Raw genomic sequence first — 24,164 nt, 5'->3', positions numbered from 1 at the left:
GGTGTGTGCTTCAAATAGGTTGAAACGTGTTATTGGGGACCCTACTGCCTATAAATAAAGCAGAGGCTGGGCAGGGGGAGACCTTCTGTTTCCTGCCTGGTACAGAAGCTCTGAACCTTCTTCTATAAAGGACAGAAATGAGGTAGTGTGGTGCTCTCTCAAAGATGGGCTTCCTGGCTTTATGGTATGGGACATAGCTGCCATTTGCTTTAAAGCAACTAACAGTATACCCAATTCTGTGTATTGCAGCCTGGGTTTTGGTGGGCTATTAACAATATAATATATCCTCTAGAGCCTGTTGCTGAGCTCCATGGGGCCAGGTTTGGTCTCTGGTAAACCAAATCCTGGAGGATTTGGGGTTTAGAGTCGCCAAAGGGAGATGTCAGCTCCCTTCTTGAATCTTTTGGTTGTTTGCAGGACAACTTACCAAGGAGATGATCTGACCCTCAACCAAGCACAGCCAAGTTTCTCCTAGGGAAATAAGTTTCCCCCCTTCATCTTGTAGAGAACTCATTTAGGGGTCTGTCTTGATGACAGGGGTCTGTCAGCTGCTACTGAATCTAATGCTGCCTAAATTAGGTTTTGTTTCCAAGAGGGGGCCACAGGCACACAGCTGCTGCCAAATATACATGTGGCTGATGGGGGATGCAGAGAGGATGCTGCACATGGGAGTGCTCCCATGCATGGGGTGAGGAACAGCATGAGAATCAGGTAACAGGTGCTGTGATTGTCTTAACTGATTGATTATAATTGGGGATTAATTAAAATGAGTAGGGTGTAGGACAGCACTGCTGTAATCTCATAACTTTAAGAAGGAACTGTACAGCTCTAGGGCAGGCAAAGCTGTACTCTTTGTACTACATGAAGAAAAACCCTAATAGACGTCTACCTTCTGTTGCTCTGCAAAAAAAAAAAAAAAAGTAAAAATAAAAAGTGGATGGTTATAGTTGAGCTCTTACCTTCTTGTCTTCTGAGTCATTACAGATCTGTAATGAAATACTCTTCTCCTAAATGTACTTTTTACATTTTTTTTAGGCCCTTATTCAGATGTCCAACTTCACCCTAGCCTGGTGGTCCTTGGGGAACTCCAAGTGTCTATGATCTTTATTGTCCTTGACTTGAAAAGGAGGGGTCTGGGAGTATTTTGTTTCCTGCCCTGCCCTTTCTCAGCAGCAGACAGGGTATTTCTCATTGCTCATCTTCCTTCCCTTTGCTTAACTTCGTGGTATTTGGTCTGCAAAAACTGGAGCCAAGTAGGGGGAGAGTAACCCAAAGGGCACCAATTCAAGAAGGCAGCTGTCCCCTCAGTTGTGATCCTACCTCTTGAATGGGATAGGTTTGGGTCTTCTGCTCCTAAAATAGTTAGGAGCAGCTTTTTCCTACCTTCTCAGCCTTTTCCTGAGATGTTTTGGACCACACAACAGGGTTAAATGTCACTCAGTGCCTCACCTCTGTGCTGCAGCACAGCTCAGGACAGTGGAGCAGCCTGTGAGCTTCTGAGTGGGCTGGGACTTTGTGGGGCTTCCTCTTGTTTTTGAAGACTGCCTTTGAAGCCTTTCCAGAGGAAACGCATTGCTACAGTGTAAACTATTTTATTGCTGACATCCACACGCTTTATTGGTAATTGAGATTTAATTGGAATAACTGAGGATGAGATTGAAATAGGTGAGGTGCAGGGTTAGCTCCTGCAGGAACCTAGACAAGCAGTTTGTGTTTTCTACTTAAATATTATTTTTTTTCCCCATGGTGCTTGGTGTAGCATCCTGCTCTGCTACAGGGACCCGCAGCAATGAGGACAGGGAGTTGAGCTTTATTTCACCCACCATCTCCTATCAACCTATGGAGTCTGCAGAAAAAGTCTGCCCATCTCCTCTGATAGGGAGGAGTAAAACAGCTTCCCATGGTGCTAAAAGGAACAGCTTAACAGGCCATTGACCTTGGTTCAATCACCTTAAACATGCTGCAAATAGCTGGGCTTCACAAAGCTGGTGGAAATGTTTTTTTCAAGCTTCCACTCGAATCAAACCCTGCAGCAATTATTTCCAACTGGTATTCACCTTTAGGTTCATTTCTTTTTTTAGACCTCAAAGACTGGTTTGAAAGTTAGCTTGTATTTTCAGTGATGTCTTTGGCTTAGATTTGCCTCCAAAATCTTCCTACAGGTTCATGTGAATTGTACTTGTTACGTATGATACTTCGACTAGTTTTCTGCTTAGGGATGTTGAAAGCACTAAGTTCAGGAGTACTTTGTGTGCATAAAGCATGCTTGGAAGGATTCCCAAAGAAGTATCAAACATAAGGGGCAAATGTGTGCCAGCAAGCTGTGCCCTGGTAGCCTGGGGTGTAGTGGAAACTGCTGCCCTAATTGGGCTTGCAGGTATCTGGCAGTCAGGGAGGATCACTGCTATGAAGATGGGCAGCAATGTTACTGCCCTCTGAGTGAAGGATTTGTTTCTAATAACTTGTCTAAATCTACCTTTTTTTTTTTTTTTCCTTAGTTCAAAGACATTACCCTTTGTCCTATCACTTCCTGAGGAAGAGTACCTCTCCAGCTTTGCTGTGGGCCACCTTTAGGTATTGAAAGACTGCTATAAGGTCTTCCCTGAGCCTTTTCTTCTCCAGACTAAACAGCCTGAGCTCCCTCAGCCTGTCTCCATAGATGTGTCCCTCTCCTATGGTGCTCCAGCCCTCTATATTCTAGTGTAGACCCATTACATCTTAGTATCATTTTTAGTCTGGTTGGATGGGGATCCTCTCTCTTGTGCAGCTGTCAGCACTAAACTATTTTTAATTCGTTATAGGTGCTAAAATTCAAATTGCATTCTTCTTGTTTGCACGTTGCACCCATGAGCATGCACCCAAAAAAAATAGCTCAGTCCACCATTAAGATTTGTCTGAGCCATGGCAGAAAAATGCTTCCTACAGCTGATGGAAGAGCTGAGTTGCCCCCAGTGAGTGGAGATGTGCTTAGAGATGGGTAAAGGAGGCTTTAGCCCTTCCCCAAGCTGAGCTTGTGCAGCTGCCCTGGTTGGGCTGTCTGCAAGGCTTGGGGGAGAGGGGGGGCACGGTGCAGTCTGTTGCTCCAGAGCGCAAAAGCTGTGCTGCTTCAAAGAAGGCTTTGTCAGCTACTCGAGGTTTCAGAGACCTGGAGCCATTTCTATGGGGGTTTAACATCACCCCTAACCTCTGGGTCACAGCCACTGAGCTACTTTGCTGCCAGTTTCAGCTCTACTGGTCTTGGCTGGCTTTCTGGTTTAATTCGGAGACAGCCTGCTACAGCTCTGCATGGTAAATGCCCTTTTAAGCAGTTAATTATTTCTCGATAATACTAGCTTTTATCTTTTAATACAACAGTTTTACTGTCTCTGATAATTACAGAGTCTCGGATAACTCTCTTAAATCTAATGAGGCATGACAAGCCATGTTCAACAAGGCACTACGCCATTAACTTCTTACCTCTTACTTGTCATCTCATCGTGCTGAATTACTGAATTCCCAGCCTGAGTGGCTGTGGGTGCATAACATGTCACTTCTCATTAAGCCAACGGTGGAAAATCATCCCTGGTGCTCTCGTGGATGGGGCTGTGGTCAGCTGGGTGGCTTGGTGGCCTCCAGACACCTTCCACAGCTTCTCGGTGGCAGCATGCTATGCTCCAGGAGCTGAGCAAGTTTGTTGGGCTTGGTTTCAATTCTGGCTGCTCAGCTTGGTTAGTCCATGTGTCTTTTATTTGTGGGTGGGTGAAATGCAAGTGGCCCTGGTGTTGGGTGGATGTTCCTAGCCAAAATCCTGAAGCTGGGAGGGTGGTCATTCATGTGTCACCTCATCATCTTGCCAGTAAGAGAGGTATGAAGCTGTACCTCTGAAAAGTGAAGGCTCCAAGCAGGGGAGGTCCTGCACCTTTCACCAGACAGGGCTTTCCCAGGGAAAGGTGCCCAGATTGTCCGTTGAGTTTGGTGGCTGGGCAGTAGATGGCACACTGAGTGCTCAAGTACAGCTAGGCTCACCAGAAACATCATTTAATTAATATCTTGATGAAGAATAGCAAAGAGCTATTTATTTGGGTATTAGCTGTATCTAGCTATTATGGTCTTTACTCTTCTCCTTGCTGACCGTGTGCTGTGAGAGGTGGGTTTGCCTTCTGTCTGTGCACCCCATATGAGCTGTGCTGTCAAAGCTGTGCATTTCCCCACTGAGAAGGGGGAAAATTGTTTCACGTTATAACCTGAGACATTTATATCCCCTCTTTTTTTTTTTTTTAATGGGATGCCCATGGCACAAGTTACCGTGGTGCACATAGCTTAGATCAGTTCCTGGCTCTGAAAGGGCAGTTTTTACTTGGACACAAGCTGTTCGCTTCACCCACGCGTTGATCTTTCAGTTAATGAGACCTCAGTGGAGTGCAGTCTGGAGTCATGGAGAAGGACATCAATTTGTTCTTAAAACTGTGTTGGTTTTACCAGAATGTTATATCTAAAATGGACTAGAGGAGTTGCTTGTGCATTTCTTATCCCATGGGGAACAAGGAAACACATGCTTACAAAACTTCATCGCTTTCCCCACTGAAGAGTGGATGCAGGTGTGTGGCAGTGATGCCTTGATTTTCATCTGTTGCACTTTGGGGCCCTGCTTTTGTATCCTCAAATTGCCTTGGGAAGCATCCTGGTATGCCAAGAGCTGTCAACAGTAAGGAGATCTCTTTGCTGGGCGTAAAATTGAAGCATCACTGCTTATGTGTAGCTGGGGAGATGAGGAAGGAATAACTGCAACCAGTGGGGTGGTGCATGTCTGTTCTGGTGTTTGGCTGACTTTAAAAGTCACAGAGTAAGTTACAAGGCTAAAAAAATGAAGAGGTAGTGAGGATGAAATAGATTAGCTGATGGTCTGGGCTTCTGTAGCCTGCTTACTCTTAGGGTATTCATTGCAATGATCTGCATAGCACTGGGAACATCTGGGAGGTGTAGAGGGATTAGTAATTAATGCTCACAAAATATACCCTTGGGATAGCTTCTCTGAGAGGGTTTAGACACTGCATTAATTCATACTCACATGTTCTGTAGCATCACTAGATGGCACCACCAAGCAGCTGCTCAGCTTATGTCCTGGGATGGACAGGCAGAAGTAGAGGATGAATTACTGTTTGTTTCCATTTCCCTTCAAAAAAGTCAAAGCTTATTATTTTTAAATTCTGAATCCTGTTCAAGCTGGCAATGTGTTTAGGAACTGATCATGGCAATTTAAATTGAGGTCTGGGGTCTATGCCCTCTGCATCTACGTGGGGTTTGGAGGCAGCGGCTGTAACTGTAGTGCCTCCAGGTACAGCTGTTAGCAACTCTGCTATAAATTAAGATGATACTAAATGGCCTTTCATTAATTAGGGGGGAAGGTAATAGAGTGGGAAAACCTCTTCCAGGCTTCATTATTCCACAGCATTGATGCCTTAGTTTTTAAAGGAGAAAAGTTGGCCTGATAGCTGATAGGTACTTTCCTAAAAGAGGCTACTAGTTGTGGAGTGACAGCAAAACAGTCAAAAGTGACTTCTGCATGCGCTATAGCAGAACTTTTCCATCAGCAGCTCCTGTTTGGACATATAAAGGCTGGATGAACCCAGGGAGAACATCAAATCTCTGGGCCAAGAGAAGTGGTACTCTTTGAGATGCTCTGCAATGTTCACACCACTGTGAGCAAAACTGGAGAAATAATGGGTAAAAAACCCACCTTGTGCTACCTGCAGGAAGAAACAGGAGAGAGCTCTGAGCAGTGTGATACCTGTAAAGGAGAAAAACCTGAAGGGCTGCAAGGAGAAAATTCATCTATACCCAGAGGGACTTCATTAAAGGATTCAAATATCTCTTCCAGGGCTCGTGGCAGTATCAAAACCATATCTCCCATCTGTAGCCAGTGGACATACAAAATGTTGCATGATAAAAACATTGTTTTTTTTAGTGCCTCCAGCTAGCAGGTATGAGCTTGGAGTAATAGCAGCTTGTAGGGCTCTGTGGTTTGGAGCTGGCACCTTCATGCTCTGTGTGTATGAGGTCCTGCTGCCTGCCTTCTGGTCCTGGTAGCTGCAAGGAGGAGATGGCTTTATTGCACTTCAATGTTTATAACTTAATGTGACTCAAAAGCTTGATGGGCTCTTGGGCCACATTCAGTGTCGCTACCATAACCTGAATTAGCCTGGAGGGGTTACCAAGGCAGGTAGGGAGGGATGATCCCTCCCTAGCTTCCCTCAGGCCCCTTCCCATGGTATGAAAGTCTTGCTGAAGGAAGCAAGAAGCACATGCCTATCGCCAAAACCCCTCTGCTGCTCATCCTTCTGCTCTATGGGTGTGTTACTTCTGCTTGGTTTGCAGTCTGGTCCTTCCCCTTTGCTGGCAAATGCTAAGGGTCCTCCAGGTATTTTTTTTTTTGGCTGCTTTCTGCCTAGAAATCTGACACAGGCTGCATGCAGAATCTGTTCAGCTCTGCTGGTTAACATAACCCCTCTTGTTTTCTTTGCAGTAAAACGATTTAAGGAACCAAAAGAAGAGAGGCGTCCCTGGAGGATATGGTGAGGCTTTTAATTTGGGGCTTACAATGCCCATGTACCTGTAACACTATTTCCTCTTCTACTAGCAGTCTTCTAGGCCCTGTGATTAACTGGGATTCATTGGAAAGGATGGGACCTGAGCATGATGTTGTTAGTATAGAATAAGGGGTAGATGCTGTCCTGTTTTCAGCTGGGATAGTTAATTTTCTTTTTAGTAGCTGGTGTTGTGCTGTGTGTTGGATTTAGGATGAGAATAATGCTGATAACACACTGTTTTTAGTTGTGCAGAGCAGTGCTTACACAGAGCCAAGGACACTTCTGCTTCTCATGCTGCCCTGCCAGCAAGGGGCTGGGGGGGACACAGCCAGGAGAAACAGCTGAGGCTGGCCACAAGGATATCCCATAGCATAAAGCATCCTGCTGAACAATAAAACTGGGGGGGGATTAGTGAGGTGGGGGAGCTGCTGCTGCTCAGGTGCTGGCTGGGCATCAGTCACCAGGCAGTGAGCAATTGCACTGTGCATCACTTGTTCTGTATGTTCTTCTAATAGTACTTTCCCTTTTACATTTTATTAAACTGCCTTTATCTTAACCCATTAGTTTTATTTTTTTCCCTTTGTTTTCCCTTAATTTTTCCCCTCTCCCCCATCTCAGTGTGGGGTGGAGTGAGCAACCAGCTGCGTGATGCTTATCTGGGTTAAAAACCAACATCCTATCTGAAACTTAGTTTTTTTTAAATAAAATGCCCTGCTGCCACTTCTCAAGAAAACCTCCCTAAAGCAGCTGGTACTCCCTAGGAATAAAATCCTCACCCTACATCCTCCAGGAAAGCCTGAGCTTTTCTGCAGGTGACTGAACCAGCAGGTTGTGTCTTCTCCAACCTGCTGCACGTGGGCTGTCGGATGGATCACGATGGACAGATCTTACTGCCTTTTTTCCTTCCCTCCAGGTTTTATGATACCTCCAAGCAAGCAATAGGTGCCCTCTTCATCCACTTTGCCAACATTTTTCTGTCTGATCTCACTGAAGAGGACCCCTGCTCTCTGTAAGTATCCAAGGTGCTTCTGTTCACATCTTACAGGGAGCAAACCTGTGGGAAATGGTTATTTATGGTGAAAATAGAACCATTTAACGTACTAGGTGGGGATAAACTAAACTGCTACACAGATTTTTAAGAGCCTGGGGTATCCTCTGGTCTTTGCAGTCTCCTGGTCTGATGGAGATGAAGCAGCAAGATGGCATTTTTCTGCTGATTAAAAGCACCATGAAATACTTTTTTTTTTTTTTTTTAAAAAAAAAAAAAAAAGCTGCAGTAAGCAATGCAGCAGTGCTCCATGCTCTTGCAATTGTTAAGTGCCATTTGTTTGCATCCCAGGCTTTTCTGGTCTTAGAGCAGTGCCAAGTATGCTTTTGCTAGCTCTGTAGTTGAAGGCCTTTATCTGATGTAAGGACTTTTTTTTTTGTTGGTTGTTTTTTTGTTGTTTTTTTTTTTTTTTTGAACTTCATCTGTACCCACTGCATTTATTCATGTAGTCCTGTTTTGGGGCTTTCTACACCAGGATTTGAATTTAACGTAGAGTTCTCACCTGTATTCCAGACCAGCCAATTTGCAGCTTCATTTCTAGCATTAGAATTAACTTTATCTTGTCCTGCATAACTCCTCTGAGTCTCAAAATGCTGCTTAAAACCTCCTGGCCCATCTCCTTTGTTTGTCCTAGTGCTGCACCTTGATATGTTTCTTTAAACAGCCACAGGCTGGGGCTAAATAAAACATCAAAAATGATTCATGATTGCTTTTAAGTGGGCAGTGTTTTAAAATAAGCCCTTCTGTGCTTACACTGTGCCCTTCAGTTTTTCCTAGTGTGTGCTTGGCACTTCCCTGGTCTGCCTGATCTGTGATCCTGAACCAGGCAGCTTAAAGCTGTGCAGCCCTGAGCCTGGGCTCTGACACTTTTCTGTGTCCCCTACCCAGTAGAAACTGGGAATTGTATTGGGAGTGCTCTGATTTCAGCAGCTGAAAACTTTAATAAACTAGTTCTGAACTCTTTGGTATAGAAAATCTTAATGCCACGTTTTTGAAGGGGATAGCAAAAGCAGGTTGTTCTTTTTAGTGCTTTTATTCAGAGGCAACGTCAGGGAAATATTCATTCCTGTAGCTCTGTGCTTGGTGGTTTTCTTCACCATGTAGGAGTCTGGCCTGACCTGGCAGAAAAATATTCCAATAACAGAAAACTGGCCAGAAAACATGAGTCCGACTGAGATTTTTCTCTGGAACCTGTTAAAATACCCAGCCCTGGATTAGAGCTTGGACCTTGCAATCCCCAGAAGGTCCCTCCAGGTCTCCAGCCTCTTGCTCTCTCTCCAGTGAGCCTTGATCCTCCAAAGCTGTGTTGCAAAGCCCTCAGCCCTAAATCTCCTGGTGGTGTGAAACCCCAAACCAGAGGCTTTCAGGGACTCCAGTATGCCCGCTGTGGAGCCAGGACTTGTTGCTTCTCCCAGAAATCTGCTTTTTGCTCTGTATCTCTGCTCATAGGAGCCCCTTGTAAAGAAAAAATGACTTTTTGCCTCTTCCACCATGCAGTTTGCAGAGCAGCTGAGGTGTCCACCAAGCCTTTGCATTTTTTTTGTTTTGTTTGTTTTTCTTTTTTTTTGTCTGAAACTGCAAGAATATTTGCTGCTTTTTCCATGAAAGTTAGGGTTTCATCCAAATAAGAGCAAACGATGCTGTGAATGGGGAAACTATTTTTGGGGGGGGAGGGGTGAGAGGTAATCTTTAAGCAAGGCTAGCCCTAAAAGCAATTAATACTGTGTGAATAAATGAACAATGCTAGAGAAATGGTGGAGCCTCCTCCATCCTCTGCAGAGTGGGCTCTTAAACTTAAATTGCTGGTAAGGCAATAGGAAAATCCAATAACATAGGAAAGGGGATTTATTTATATATGTATAATTTGTATTTTATTATATAAACTAATATTATATAATTGTTTCAATACAAATATATTAAATATAATTAATCTATTAACATCAATGTATTATGTTAAATATTGTTATACTAATATAGAATATACTATGTTTTATAATACTTTTATTTTACTTTATATTTAATTTTTATAAAATGCAAATTTCCAATAAAATAGGAAAGTAGGAATTTTGAAATCCTGTTTATTTGTTTTCTTTTGATGGATTCCCATATTGAAATAAAATATTTGTTAATATACTTCTATATAGCCTTAAGAACACAGCTGAAACCCTGAATTTTGCAGCTTTACTGAGTGGCCTTTTCCTCTGCTCTCAGCTACCTCATTAACTTCATCCTTGATGCCACGCTGGGGATGCTGCTGATCTGGCTGGGCGTGAAGGTTGTCTCCTGGATCGTGCAGCACCAGAAGTACACATACCTGGTCTTCGGGGAATATGGTAGGGGTCAACAGCCCTGCACAGAGCTGGCTTGCTTGCTCTCTTCTATGAATGGGGAGAAAAAATGGCAGTTTAGGGAGAAAATGTGGGAGCAACTTGCTTTTGTTACCTCTCCTCTGAGGTGCTAGCAGGCTGTTGTAGCTATCAGCATGCTGCGTGCTGGGACAGCTCTAGGTTGTGGGAACTCTGCTGTGGTAAATGTTCTTGGGCAGAGCAGGCTGGGGATGAGAGGCGGAAAGTGTCCTTGGAGGAATCATACACCCCAGGACACGTGCGTCATAAATTTAAGGTGTTTGGATGCAGTGTTTTTTTGTGTGTGTGGTTTTTTTTTTTTTTTTTTTTTTTTTTTTTGTAGGGTTCTTTTATTTTTATTATTTCTTTTTTATTGCTGCTTCCCCTACACTCTTAAAAATATGCAAAAGTTCGGCAGCCACTCTGCTTTGATCCCTGTCCTAAGGGAGGGGGGAAAAAAAAATCAAAACCAAACCTTTCTCAGGCAGCCCCACTAGAGGGTAGCACTTCTCTTCAGAAAGAGAAGAGCAGCGCTCCTCCGTGCTGCTGTAAAGGGAGAAGGAACCTTTGGGGCTGTTTTTACATTAAATATAATGTAAAGATGAGTTCTTTACGTTATATCTAATATAAAGATGAGTCTATCTTTACACTTGGAAAATACACCCTTTTCATACCAACAGCTTTTCCACCCTTCAGACCTTAGTCATGAAGTCTATGCAGAAGGTGGTCCCACTGCTTTGTATTTTTAGTAGCTTGTGAGATTTGGGTTGAAGCAAGATGAGTGCAGGGATCCCATGGACTCGTAGCTTTAACTCAGACTCATGTTCAGTGTGTAAGAAGGGAGGGCTGTGCCTGGGTAAATGGGTTTCAGCACAGGATGGAGGGGATGGCTGGGTTTGTGACACAGAGGAAACATCTGCAGGCAGGACAGGCTCTTAGTCCTGCTTTAAAGGCCCCGGTGGTCTCCAGAACGGCTTCACCCCAAGCAAGCTGAGCATCCTGATGGCATCAATGAGAGCTATTTGTGGGGAATGTGGGGATGGCAGCCCCTGTGAAATAGCTGAGGATCCAAGCACAGCACAACAAAATCATTCAGAGGAGACAGCAGAGCAATACAGATATTCTTGGATCAGGGACTGGCATTTTTTTTCCCCCTTTTTGAGCAGTGAGGACTCAAAGCCCAACCACAGCCATCCCAGAGCACAGCCTCACACGCCACGTCTGCAGCTGAACAGAAGCAAGGAAATGTTAACGTGCACTGACAGCTCGCCTTCACCTCTTGGAGCCGTAATAAACTTACGTGGAGCTGCAGCTCCCCCCTCGAGGAGGCTGGCTTCAACTACAGAAACGGCTCGCTCCGATGAGGAGAGAGAGGAAATCTTGCTTTCATTAACAAAAATTAGTTTCTGCTGTTGCTCGAGTTGAGCTCCTGAATGGGGGATTAAATATCTCATGTGCAGGTCTCTGGCCAGAGTGAGCAGGATGGAAAAAAACAGACGTGATATTGGACTGCCACCTAACACCATCCTGCTGCAGGGCTCGGGAAGAAAAACTCTGTTATCCTCATCTCGGGTGTTAAGTAACTTCCAGGCTGGTCTGGAAGATGCTGGCAAGCTTTGTTTGGTCTGATACAGGCTCCAGAAATATGATTCATTTTCTGGACTAATTGCTGTACCAGACTTACATTGCTTTCTTCGGTTATCCTGAAAGCTTCTCTTTCAGTCCTGTAAAGGATGAAGGGCAGAAATACCAGGAAAACACCAAATCTGTGCAGCGGACACTGCCATTGCTTCAGCTATCAGGAGGGAACAGTTGTGTCTTCCTCCTGTATAGCCAGTACCCATCCACCTGCATGGTCTTCAAGCAAAAATCATTTGCAACTGCTTCTTTTTGGACACTTCGATTTTTGGCTGCATCCCTGCAACCTGTACGAATGCCTGTAGTTATGCTCTGAGGCTCCAGCAGTCCTGCTCTGAGGTTGTTTTCCCTGTCTCCCTGGCCCCAGGTGGTTTTCTGTGCATGACAGCAATAGCTGGATTAATAATATAATTAATTATATTATGTTAATAGTATTAATATTAAGGACATAAGTATAAAAAAGCAAAGAGGAGGGAAGGGAAATCTCCTAAAACCTGGGCTGTTCTTTCAAGCCACCAGCTGTCCAGAACTGACTTCTTAAAAATTCATTTTTCCACCCCCCAAAAAAAAAAAAAAAAAGACACGTATTCTGAGATCAGCGTCTTCTTGCACTGAAGCCTTCAGCCAAAGACAGCTCCAGCCAGGAATGACCTGGTTTTAGCCAGCAGAGAGTTAAAGACTTTATCCTAGCGTTCCTCCAGCTTTACCTGGCGGCCCTTGATTGCTCTTTGGGCTGCCCTTTAGCATAGGAAGCTGCCTTAGAAAAGGCTGCTGTCTTCTGAAGTTGCTTGGCTCTGAAGACTGGAGATATTCGGTCTTCACCTTGGTTAGAGCAGGCTTTGGGAAGAGGTGGTTGCTTCACGGGTGCTCAGGGCACCACTGCTCCAGCAGGGCAGCAGCAAACCACGTCTGGAGGTGCTCTTCCTATGGGGAACCCTGCAGGGAGGAGAGCAAAACAGCCTAAGCTGCAGATGCATCAACACACCAGTATCTAACATAATACTTGAAGGTAAACAAATGCTACGAATTCACATTAATGTGTGGTTTCTGCAATGTGCAAGCCAAATGCTGAAGAGGAGCATTAAGAAATGATGGGAGGAAAAGTGGGTGTCCTTGCTGGAAGAATCCTCCAGGGAGACGGGTTTGTGTAGGGCTGTGGTCACCGACTCGTCTGAGCTTTGTTCATTTTCTGTCTGGAAATGGAAAGGCATGTTGCTTGGAGGCCTATAAAGTCTGTTTAGTGGCCTGTTGAACTCTGTTGGTCAAATTTAGTTATAGGAGAGCGTGCTCCGTGCCAGCTGCGGAGTTTAACTGAGGACCTGTGTAGGCTGCTTTTGGCCCTGCTGAGATATTGTACAAAATTTCCATAACAAATATTCCCACGTCCCGAAGCAGCCAAGGGAGCTGGCTGCTAATGCTTGAGGAAATACTGCTGAAAATAGCTTTAACCTGAGGGGATGTTTTGTCCTTAGTATGTTTGGTCTTTCCACCCCTAGGACGAGGGGGAAAGAGTAAGGAAGGAACTGGGGATTATCCTCAAATGGTTGAGTGCACGGTCAGGTCCCTTGCATTAAGCAGCTGTGCAAACTTTTGGACCCTCCAGGATGTGGTCCATAGGGAACACCAGTGCTTACCCCATTTTAACAGCAATATCTCCAAGGATTAGAGACCCAAAATAATGGTGACACTGCAAACTGGGGCTGAGTGGGATGCCCACTGGTTGCTCTGACACCAACTTGTCCTGCCCAGAGCTGGTACAAGTGCTTTTTGCATCCAGTCTCTGAAAACCTGGTCTGGCTCTCCAAGTGAACGCTCCTGTGCAAGTCAGACGCTTTACTGCTGTTTCTTATCCTGCTCTGCACTTAACATCAATAATTACATTCCTTTTGTTTTGGAGGTGCCATTTAAGTATCTCTCCATGAAGAATTTCTATTGACTTTCTCTATCTCCATCTCACCCAACATGGCTTTCAGTGCTTTTAAATATTAACTTTTCCTCACTTTTTCACTTTCCCTCTCCTCTGGCTCTGGTTAAACTTTTTCCTACCTGCTCAGTGCATGCATAGTCCCCAAAAGACCGTAAATAAAGCTGTCTGGCAGTAGCATGTGGGCTCTGACAGCTTGGAACATTAGACAGCCTGGATTTTTAACTAGTCCCATTGAGTGGTAACAACCGAAATGCCTCAAGCAGTGCTGGTTTTGCTCAAACACAGACAGGAGGAGAACATGAGATGTGTTTGTGAGGCTGCTGCAGGCACTGGTGATCCTAGGTGTGCACCCAGGAGGTATTGCTGGTGGTGGGGTAGGGTGGGGAGCACCAGCAGCACTGCTGGAGGAGATTGGTCAACACGCAGTGTGCATCATTTGGGATTAAAGGCTAAGGGAGATGCTTATTTCTGCCATGGTGGGAGCTGGCTGTAAGGAGGATTGAAAAAAATGCTCATTCTGCCAAAAGGAGATGTTAGTGGTAGAGCTGGTGTGGAAAGCTGAGGTACTGGGTTACCTTCCCATTGGGACTGGGGGGCAAAAATCTGTCCTTGCTCCAGGGAACTGCTCAAAGGGAGCACGGTACGTGGCTTCTAGCAGATAAGATGCAGGGGCTGCAGAAATCCCTTACACCTCTTCCTCTCACCTTTGCATGGAAAGGGAAGCTCACAACAAAGACAAGAGCGTTTATTTAGTTCTAGTCTCCAGGGCACGGATCAGGTCTTGGTGGCTGGCGGCTGTCTTGTAGGGCAGGAACAGCCTCGTCGGCACTCACCTAAATTTTTCTGATGGAAATGATAATGTAAGGAGAATCCTCTCCCATTCATGGACTAAAGCACTTCTAGACAACATTTGGTCCATTAAAGACATGAAGTTGCCTCTAAGGATGCCTCTGGCCAACTGGATGTAGGAAACCAAACCTCAGTGAGGTGCTGGGGCCAGCTCAAGTTCTCTAGCATCATTTCCTGACTGGAGAGAAGGAGATATGGCCAGTCTGACTTCTGGACTTGGTTGGGGACCATGCTGAAGGTTATGTCTTCCCCCATGAGATACCAGCAGATAGAGGTGTGTGTGTGTGTGTGTGTTTGTGTGTGTTACTGGCACAAGTTGGTGAGAAGTCAGACTTGGGTGACCTCGCTGAGGTAAGGAGCAGCCAGATGAGCTGCTTGGTGAAGAGGAAACAAACCTCTGTATTTATGGCCAAAGTCATAAATCTTTGTCATCAGTTAATTTAGTACTGAGCAGCCTGCTGTCCTTGGGAGAAAAAAATGGAAAAAAAATGTCTGCGGACACCCTCTGGTCTTCCTGCCAGGGAGTGGAAATAAAGCAGTCTAATTTTGTGCCTTGGGATGGATCCCTGTGCAGAAACATCTCATCCCACAGTCTGAAAAATCTCAATCTAAGAGGGAAAAAAGACAGTAAGACAGTAAGGGTTTCAAGACAGTAGCAACTTTAGGCTTAAGGTGATGGAGCCACAGCTGGCCTCTACATGGGTCTGCGAGTCTCTCTGCGCATCCTTCCACTGTTTTAATGTAGCCACTTAAATTGCTAATTAAACATTCAGGTGATAGAAGAAGGACCAAGAGACAAGTCTGAATGTTTGATGCCCTATGCTGGGGTGGAGGCACATTTGACCATTTGTGGTGGGGAGTAAGGAGCACAGATTCACCCCATTTGGTAGCCCAGGCTCTATCCCATTTACACATGCACCCAATTAATTGGTGAAGCTGGCCTAACTGGGGCAGGCCTGTGGCTTTGGAGATGGTGGACTTCCATAATATGAAGGCTACATGGGAGGAGAGGGGGGAAAAAAAAACAAAAAACACCAAAAAAAGCTCTACCAAACAGGCTTTTATAAAATCCTGTTTAAAAGTCATGGAGGGAAAAGTGCATGGTTTTTTGTTTTTTTTTTTTTTTTTTCAAACTGATGGTGAGTGGAAAGTGTCTTGGGTGAGGAGGTCTTAACCTTTGAAGTGGGTGAGTCTGTGCCCTGGCTGTGTTAGGAAGCAGGGTGTTTCCCTTGGTGTCCAGATCTCAGCCTGCATCACCAAAACCTGCCTGTGAAGCTGATTTGCTCAGGGTGTCAGGGCTGTCTGGTATGCAAAACCAAGTGGTTTGTGGTAATGGAACAGCAATGCCACCTCACTAAAAGGCTTTGAGGGGGTAGATATTTGGGATACCTCAGATTCACTGGTGCTTTTCAGGCAGGCTGGGACACCAGTGGCATGCTGTAAGTGCTGCTGCGATCATGGTGCAAAAGAGCAGCCTAGCAAGGGGTGCTGTGGCCGCTGTCCCTGCTTCCCCGGGGGGGATGGAGCACCACAGCTGACAACACAGAGTGAAAGGGAAGGAGTCCAAGTGCAGGAAGGAAATATCAGATGTGTTTGTTTTCCTGGTCCATTTGTACTCGGAGCTTTGATGGACAATGGTAACCTGGGGGCTCGTGGCAGGGTTGGTTGGTCTTGGGGTCCCTGGCAAAAAAAAAAAACACTCTATATCCAACCTATGCCAGAGATCAGAGGGCACCAGAGGCTGTGAGTGCTTGAGGAGCAGCCTTTAATTGCAGAGCACCATTAATTGCTCCTCTTCCCCCCCACAGACCACCCAGAAAGCTGCTGCCTGCCGGGCAGTGCAGCCGTGTGCTTTCTGAAGTCCCGGGGGCTCTGCTGGTTGCCCTTGCACGTAACCTCCCTGGCTCCCCCCTCTCTGAGCGGTTGCCTGCTGGTCTGGCTCGCTGCTGGCTGGCCTCGTGGCTCGGCAGCTTCCTGCAGCCACAGCTTCCTCTCCTCTCCTTCCCTTCCTTCTCAGTCATGGCTTTGAGTATTTAAGAGGTAGGGATGAATGGAGGTCTCTGGCACGGAGACACTATCTGGATGCCTCTGCTTCTTTGCCAATATTTTGGTACATTGCTAACAAATGACAAAAAAAAGACCAAACATGCATGTAAACCTGTGTGGCTCTCCCTGGGAAGTGGATTCTCCCAGCCTTTGGTCAGGCCCCAGCTCTTCCTAAATCCTGGCACGTGCTGCTGGTCTCTGCGACCGGAGGTATGAGCTGTGGTTTGGACACATCTGCTCTTGCAAGCTGCTTGTGTGGGCTTCCCTTGGTGTGTCACAGCAGCACCGTGCTGAGAAAAGCAGGGCACAGCTCCCAGTCTGCTCCCATCCAAAATGAGATCGTGCCCACCTCCCTCGGGTTGGGTTCTCTTGCACGGATGCAATTCCAAATTTTGGCCCCATTCCCCTGCAAACAAATGTTGCCAGGGATTATCTTTGAATTTGAGTGGTAAGAGGAAATGCTGCATCTTTCCCAAGCCAGATACTGTGGCTCAGTTTTGCAGACCCAAGGTATTCTGGTGACATGGGAAGGAGATAACCTGCTGGCAGGGTACTTACAGAGGGCTGAAGCAAGCACATGTAATAGATATGGTACCATTATCATTGCTAACAATACAAATATGCTTTTAATTATTACTTGGTAAGTACTCCATTGGAAGCATTCATATTTAATTAGCATTGATTCTTTTTTAGTGGATAGCTGTAAAAACCAGGAGCAATGGAGCCCCTGTCTCTTGCTTAGTGTCGCATAACCAGCCATTCACTCCATCAGCAAAAAAAAAAAAAAAAATATGTTTAGGGCTGAAAGCTTAAGCTTCTTGTGTTGAAATTGGTGATGAGGAAACTTTTTGGACTGTTGCTGAAAACTGAGCAGGTAAGACTGTAGGTGATAAAATTATTTTTTGACAGAGGAGTGTGCAGGGTACTGACTGACCCTTGTATAGAAGAGCATCAGTCTGGCAGTGCACTTTTCTGGGGATTGCCTTTGGGACAAGCTTTAATTCAAAGGTTTATCTGACTAAAATACGGATCAAAATGGGCCAGATTTTTGAGCTATGCCTGTAAAACTGCCCATTGGAAGAGGGTAGAAAAATTTTGGGGAAAAATCTGTCTTTGCAGACTTCTCTTGGTTTGCCAAGGTGAAGAGAAATGAAGTCTCTGGTACCCTGGAACCAAACTACTGATGCCCCAGAACAGTGCTTGCTTGTGAGGAACCGTGAGGAGCAAGGTGTTTTTGAGATTTCTGAACTTTCAAGCTTCCTCTCTGTGCAAGATTTTTAGTCTTCTGTGCTTTAAGCACATGGGTACTTGCTGCCTTGTACAACCACGGCTTTCTCCCCGTGTCCCTGTGCCCCTTCAAGCTCAAAATAGCTCAACACCATGGGCTGGGTATCTGCAGTGCCCATTGGTGGCTGAAATAGTGGAAAACATCTCCAAGGCTCTGTGCTTCCTTCCCCAAGTGGAGGAGATTGGATCATCTCTTACAAACCCTATTTGGGGTTATAATCTCCTTAAAGTTACTAGGAATAGCTCTCTGATTAGGCACTTGTGATGCTGCTGTGCTGTGGCTCCGGAGAGCCCAGGTTTGGCTGCCAGATGTGTGATTTTTGAACGAGTGCTGGGGCTGCTGGAGGAACACGGGGGATTTGGGGGCTTCAGGCTGTGCCCCTCTGAAGGTGCCTGCCTGCCTTGTAAGGCACTTCTCAAATGAGTGGAAAAAGTGGCTTCTAGCGGGATGGCTCTCTTGCTTAAAGACAAGCTCAGTTCAAAAGCACAACTGCAGTATGAGAGCTGCCCTGATACAGGGAGCCTGCACGAATGGAAATGGGGAGCACCTTTTTCTTTCTGCTCTTGTTTCTCCATATCAATTTGCAAAATGAGCTGCAACTAGTTAAAGGATGCACCTTTGCAAGCCTACTAAAATTTCTTCAGTACAAGTTAGATTTGATTTTTTTAAATGATAAATTAGAAAGCTTTGGGCTTAGATCTTGGTATGTTTTGATCTTCAGTGGAGTAACGATCTCTGGATCCAGCAGGGACAACAAAACCTCTTACTCCAGGTGTGTGGACATCCAGCTATGGAATCTCTCTATTACTATAACTTTTTCTTTGTGGGTGAGCATTTGTCTCACTGCAGAATTTGCAATATGGGAACCCTTTCCTTGTCCCTCTGATCAACTCTGGTATCAGACACGAGGCAATTTCTCTGCAAGGCTGTCTCCTCCTGTCCTGTGTCAGATGCAATGTCCTGTTTTTTCCAGGTGACCCTCCACAAGCTGCTGCCTGGATTGGTCAGTGTATCCTCTACTTGCTGATAATGGTTTTTGAGAAGACTGCAATCAGCCTTGTCCTGCTTATCCCTGGTTGGACAAAGGTAAGCTCCCCAGTGCATTTTTTTTCTAGCTACAGCTGCTGCAGCTTGTTTCTTGTCAGCTTTGCATTGTTAATGGTTCACATCATGGTAGGTCTTTAATCCCTATTACTTGTGGACAGCTCTGTGATAATTAGCTATTACTTAATTTGGGGGAAACATGACTTTCATAACTGCTTGGCTCCTGGTATGTTCTCCTGCTAGTCAAAAATTAATGGAATAAGGCTTTTCTTTAGCTTTCTCTTCCATCCTTGGAAGGATAAAATGGGCTGGGCTGGCGGCTGAGCTACTACAGTTCTGCCAGGGGATTTCCACATTATCTTGTCAAGTCGGTTTGTTATTTGTGATCTCATGTCTAAACTAGTGGGGCTCGTAGTTCTTTCCAAATTCACCTCTGTCAAAGCAGTATCCCATCCTTCAACCCCTGCTTCTGAATGGTACCTCATGGTAACTGTGCTGGTCATTAGACTTTAGGATCTAGTACGTGACTGCATGTGAATGTGTTCAGCAGCACTTTGCTAGCTCCAGAGATGCTGCTGGATTCCTGTCCATGCACCTTGTGCATGGCTGGTGTTCCTAATTTGCAGCTGAGTCAAAAACAGTCCCATCAGTAGTTGCCACGGGTAGTTAAACTGAAAGATAAGCAGTATTCGCTTCTTGCTCTATACAAAATCAAATGATTCTAAATGTTTTTGTGTTTTTTTTTTCTTCTCTACAGCTTCAGCAGATCCTCCTGAGTTACATCCCAAACCCTCAGTTGGAGCTCGTCCTAGTCATGCTTGTTGTGCCTTTCATAGTCAATGTAAGTTATGCCTCTGCAAATATTGGGTAGGGTGGCTTGGAAATTGTGGTGCCTTCCAAAGGGGAGAGTGTAGAGGATCTGGCTTGGGGCAGCCTTGAGTAATTGGAGTGAATGGGAGAAGAGGGGAGTGGAAGTAAAAATACTTCTTAACAGAAGTATTTCACTTGTCCAAGATGCTGGGTGGCTTATTTTTTACTTTGGGGGGAAAGTTGAGGCTCATCAGCTGAGAACTGCACCTCAGCAGCAAGTTGCAGGTACAGGGATGCCCCAAAGCCCATAAGTGACTACAGCATGGCTTATAGTCAGTAGTGACTTTTGGCAACCTGCTGTGCTTTCAGTTGGAGGTAAAAGGGGAAGAAAAATGCCTGTGGGTATGGGGAGAGGGGTGGAAAGAAAACGAAGATAATTCTGTGCACCTGAAGAGCAAAAAGCTGTCCTCTTGCTGTGATCTGTTGACAAAAAGGCTGTCCTTGATCAAGAGAACTTTTTTGAAGTGTACTGTAGCCAGAGAAGGAAAAAACAACTTGATATCCTTTGTTGTACATGCCAAGTGAAGAGTCCCTACAAACAGAGCACAGGGCTTCAAATATCTCAAACACATCTTATTTGTACTCAAGCCTGAACAACAACAACAAAAAAGTTCCTTTTATATTTAACAAGGCTATTAAAGAGTGGCCAAAAAACCTCTCTTCCTCAGAAACAGAGGCTGGAGTCCCACTAAAGTAGTAATCTGGTTGTCCTGGGAGCTCAGCAGTCTTCTGAAGTTCATGACAGATTCAGATAGGTCTCTCTGCAAATGTTCTATGTATGAGGGCAGCAGATTGACCATGTGCTGTATAGATGTTGTAATGCAATATGGGTACAAAGGGATGCTAAAGCAAGAGATGTGAATGCTCAGACAGGTGTTGGGTGTTGGCAGGAGTAGATCTGCTGGACATGGTCTTTGTCCAACTGAGTGTTGTAAAGCTGTGATGTCACCTTCACATAAATTAGCAAACGTATAAAAACATCACATCAACAGAAGTGCTGAAGCTTTTGTAATAGGTATAGCGACTGGAGCAAGGAACTGAAATTCAAAATTTAAAGTTGACTATAAAGCAGCTCATCCTGCATTTGCCTAGATTAAGTTACTACGTTGAAGGGTGTTTGGGTTACCAGAACAACTGATATTCTCAAAACTAGTTTGGCAAAAGCTCAGGCTCCTCCTAGTTCCCTTAGTCCTGGGGAATATTTGAGCTGCAGCTCAGTTCCTACCAAGATGGGAAGTGAGAACAAGATGTTAGCATTAGGATCACTCCTGGACAAGCAGTGACTTTTACTCTTTGTGACTCTTAAAATGGATGGAGCATTGGGAGAGTTGAATTTAACTGCCTGTACCTCTCCTCCCACCCCCACGGTGAGCTTCCTTATTCAAAAGCAAACTGGTTCTCGTAGAAATGACTTCGTTCTCAAAGTGGTGCAGACAGAGCAGATAATAGGAGTTGGTTCAAAGGTTACTTCTGGCAAAACCTGGCTATCACTGCCTGTTTTCACTGGGTCCCCAGCAAATTGGGAATTGACAATTTATGTGAGGAAGGGACCTCGGGAATTTGCCTCATCCAACCTCTACAGACATAAAGAAGGATTATTTTGGATATCAGCTCAGATTGCTGGGAACTGGAGATCTGGAGAATCCAGATGACAAAAAAAAAAAAAAAAAAGAAAAAGTTTTAGTTGTCTGACTTTGTATTTTGGTCTCTGTAGTCTAATTTATGCAACTCCTTCCTCCCCAAGGCCATTATGTTCTGGGTTGTGGACAGCTTGATCATGAGGAAATACTACAAGCAGAAAGACAGCCTGGACATCAATGGATCCATAGAAACCCCTCGGGCGAGGAGAACTGAGGAATCTCAGGTAAGACCAAAGATGTCCAAAGACTGGGAAGAGCTGGCTTGGAGTGGCAGGCTGAAGCTGGTGGGTACCCCCGTGCTGTCACTCAACTTTGCCATCATTAATTGTGGTCAGTCTTGGCTTAGAAGAGCTTGTTTTGCTCCTAGTGTCCTCCTTTTTTTTCCTTTTTTTTTTTTTTCTCTGAGTTATTCAGACTGATAATGGCCTTGTAGCTATAGAAAACTGTTTGGTGCAGTCTGAGCTTGACCTTAAAGTTAAGGAGAGCAAGGGATGGGGTGGAAGTGGAACACTCCAAGACCAGCAGGCTTTATTCTCATTATTAATGATACACAGCTTGCCAGGCAGGTACTCTGTGCTTCCCATCAGATTTTGGTCTACAGCCACAACCCGAGCCACTGGGTTGAATTCCCTTCCTTCCCCTGGCTCCCAGCCCTGGTTTCAGAGTGCACATTTTATGACTCCTGGTATCGGCAGCTCGCTGGCAAGACCCGCTAAGATAAAATAGCTTCTGGCAGTTGCAGGCTTGCTCCTGGAGTAGCTTCTGCTGAGGAATTTAGGATGAACAGAAATAGCTCGTGCTCTGAGCTCTCTTTACACTCAGCTCTTGTACTACTGAATGGGATGGCTGATTACTGGCAATGTTGCAGTGCATGTAGAGGTAGTCGTGCTTGAGGGTGTGCTTCATGGTCCACCCAGCAGCGGTGGATTTGATGGTTCAGAGGTGCAGTGGGGAGCTGGCTGCTGCTGCTGGGGATCCAGCATCGGAGGAATCCTTCCTGCAGGAAGGGCAGGCAGATGCAAGCAGCTGGTGAGACAAGTGAGTCATTCCTCCTGGCCTGGCCTCCAGATAAACAGTTGTAGCTTGGCAAGGTTACCGAAAACATGTGAGCAGCGTGTCCCAGGGAATTTCCTGAGCTGTGTGCATGGCTGGGGCATCCTTGATAAATCTGTATTGATCCAGAGAGGGAAAAGAGGTCTGAGATGAGCAGTGCCAGTACATCTAGATAGCAGTCCTCAGTTTCAAAGCACAGCTGCCTAGGAGCTCCTACCTTGTCCAGAGAAACTCTGCTGGGGGTGTTCAGGGCCAGGCTGGATGGGGTTTTGGGCAACCTGGTCCACTGGGAGGTGTCCTACCTATGGCAGGGGGTTGGAACTGGGTGGCCTTTAAGGTCCCTTCCAACCCAAGCCACACTATGCTAAAGGCGGATTAATTCTGTGCACAAACTTCTCCCTGGTTACGGCCCAATCCTGGCTTCTTGGTGGTGGATGATGTTTAAGAATGGTATTTCCTTGGAAAAGCTAGGTTGGAGTTTGTCTCAGAGCTGATGGTGAAGATCTGCCTCATTCACTGGGTATGCTAGTGTGTTCCTGGAGGTTTAAGATCTGTTAAAACTACCCCAGCTCAGAAGCAAGGGCAAGAAGGTGGCATCTCCAGTTGAGACTCCAGCCTCCTTTCCAACCCATTGTGACCTAAACATGGATCATCTAGCCTCATAGGTGTCACGGAAACCTTCAGGCTGCTGCTGCTGTGGATATACAGATGGTGTCGGAGTTGCTGGATCTCTGTGGGGATGGAGTTGGCCCCTCTGCCTTGCTCTGCTGGACAAGACAAGGGTTTTGTGGCCTCTAGCTCAGTTTTTGGATAATTTAAAGGGAAGATACCTGATAATCTCTGCTTGCTAAGGCTCTTCCGATAGCTTGATGTAGGTTATTTCAAGTGATGGAAATGGGACTCCCACAGGGTGACCCTTGTTGAAGGCTTCACCCAGGTTCCAAGTATTTGACTCCTTTTCTCAGACAAATTTTTGCTGAGACCTTCAGTGTGCAAGCCAGCTGTCAGTCCTGAAACTGATCGTCCCGGGAGCTATCAGGAGGGTGACAGGCACCCCATCAGAGCTGTCTGCAGGGACTGCCTCCTTACGCTCCTGTGCCTCTGATCCAGCTCTACTAAAAATAGTTTGGTCAGGGAAGGATGCTAAAAAAAATAAAATTAAAAAAAAAAAATAAAAACAACTAATGAATGACCTTCTTTTCCAATTCTGCTTCTTGGCATTGGGCCTTGAGGTGTAGCTGTAGGCTCCTGCTTTGTCATCACTTTCAGGCTGTGAGTTAAAGATCTCGTTGGCTGGCTAGTGCTACAGCTGGGTTGGCTGGGATTTAGGCTCCAAACCAGAAAATGAGGGTTTTCTGGTCTCCTTGCTGCTAATAACCTGTGCAAGTGGGGGAATTCCTCTCCTCATGCCTGGCTACAAGGGAGAGGGAGCTGGGAAGCCTCTCCAAGCAGGGCAGGGCTGTCTGAGGCTGATGTCCTGTGGTTTATCAGGGTTCATCAGGGCTGTCTAGCAGCAGGCGCCAACAGCTCCCCATCATGCTGCCTTCTTGAATTTCAGCTCTCTGCCTATCTTGCCACTAGTGTCATTATTTTCACTCATACTTGCAGTTTGTCTTTGGAGAAGGAGGGGGAGTTTGGAAAAGGGAGGGACAGGGAGTTAACCTGTTAAAAACCTGCGCTCAGCATTTAGCATAGGGGTAGCGGGAAAAGTCAGTTTTGCCCTTGGTTTGGTAGACCAGCTGGGTAGCAAGAAGAGACTTAGCAATCCACAGATATTCATGCCATCCTTTTTTGCCTTCTGGTGGGATGAAGAGAGGTCTCAGGAGTACTGGTTTGAATCTGGTGCTATT

General features: G+C 45.6%; 1 protein-coding gene across 1 annotated transcript in view; it reads left to right on the top strand.

Annotated features, from left to right (window-relative positions):
* The window catches only part of LOC137849918 (store-operated calcium entry regulator STIMATE-like), a 33,287-nt gene that overhangs the window by 5,275 nt on the left and 3,848 nt on the right, over nt 1-24,164 (top strand). Inside the window, exons 2-7 of the mRNA XM_068670081.1 lie at nt 6,503-6,551; nt 7,480-7,575; nt 9,826-9,947; nt 18,681-18,793; nt 19,509-19,592; nt 21,366-21,485. Of these exons, the coding sequence (XP_068526182.1) occupies nt 6,503-6,551; nt 7,480-7,575; nt 9,826-9,947; nt 18,681-18,793; nt 19,509-19,592; nt 21,366-21,485 (584 nt within the window). The remainder of the gene's footprint in view (nt 1-6,502; nt 6,552-7,479; nt 7,576-9,825; nt 9,948-18,680; nt 18,794-19,508; nt 19,593-21,365; nt 21,486-24,164) is intronic.

Source organism: Anas acuta, chromosome 1 (assembly GCF_963932015.1).
Source record: "Anas acuta chromosome 1, bAnaAcu1.1, whole genome shotgun sequence".
Lineage (NCBI taxonomy): Eukaryota > Metazoa > Chordata > Aves > Anseriformes > Anatidae > Anas > Anas acuta.
The sequence above is the reverse complement of the archived record's forward strand: the minus strand, read 5'-3'. Positions and strand labels throughout refer to the sequence as shown.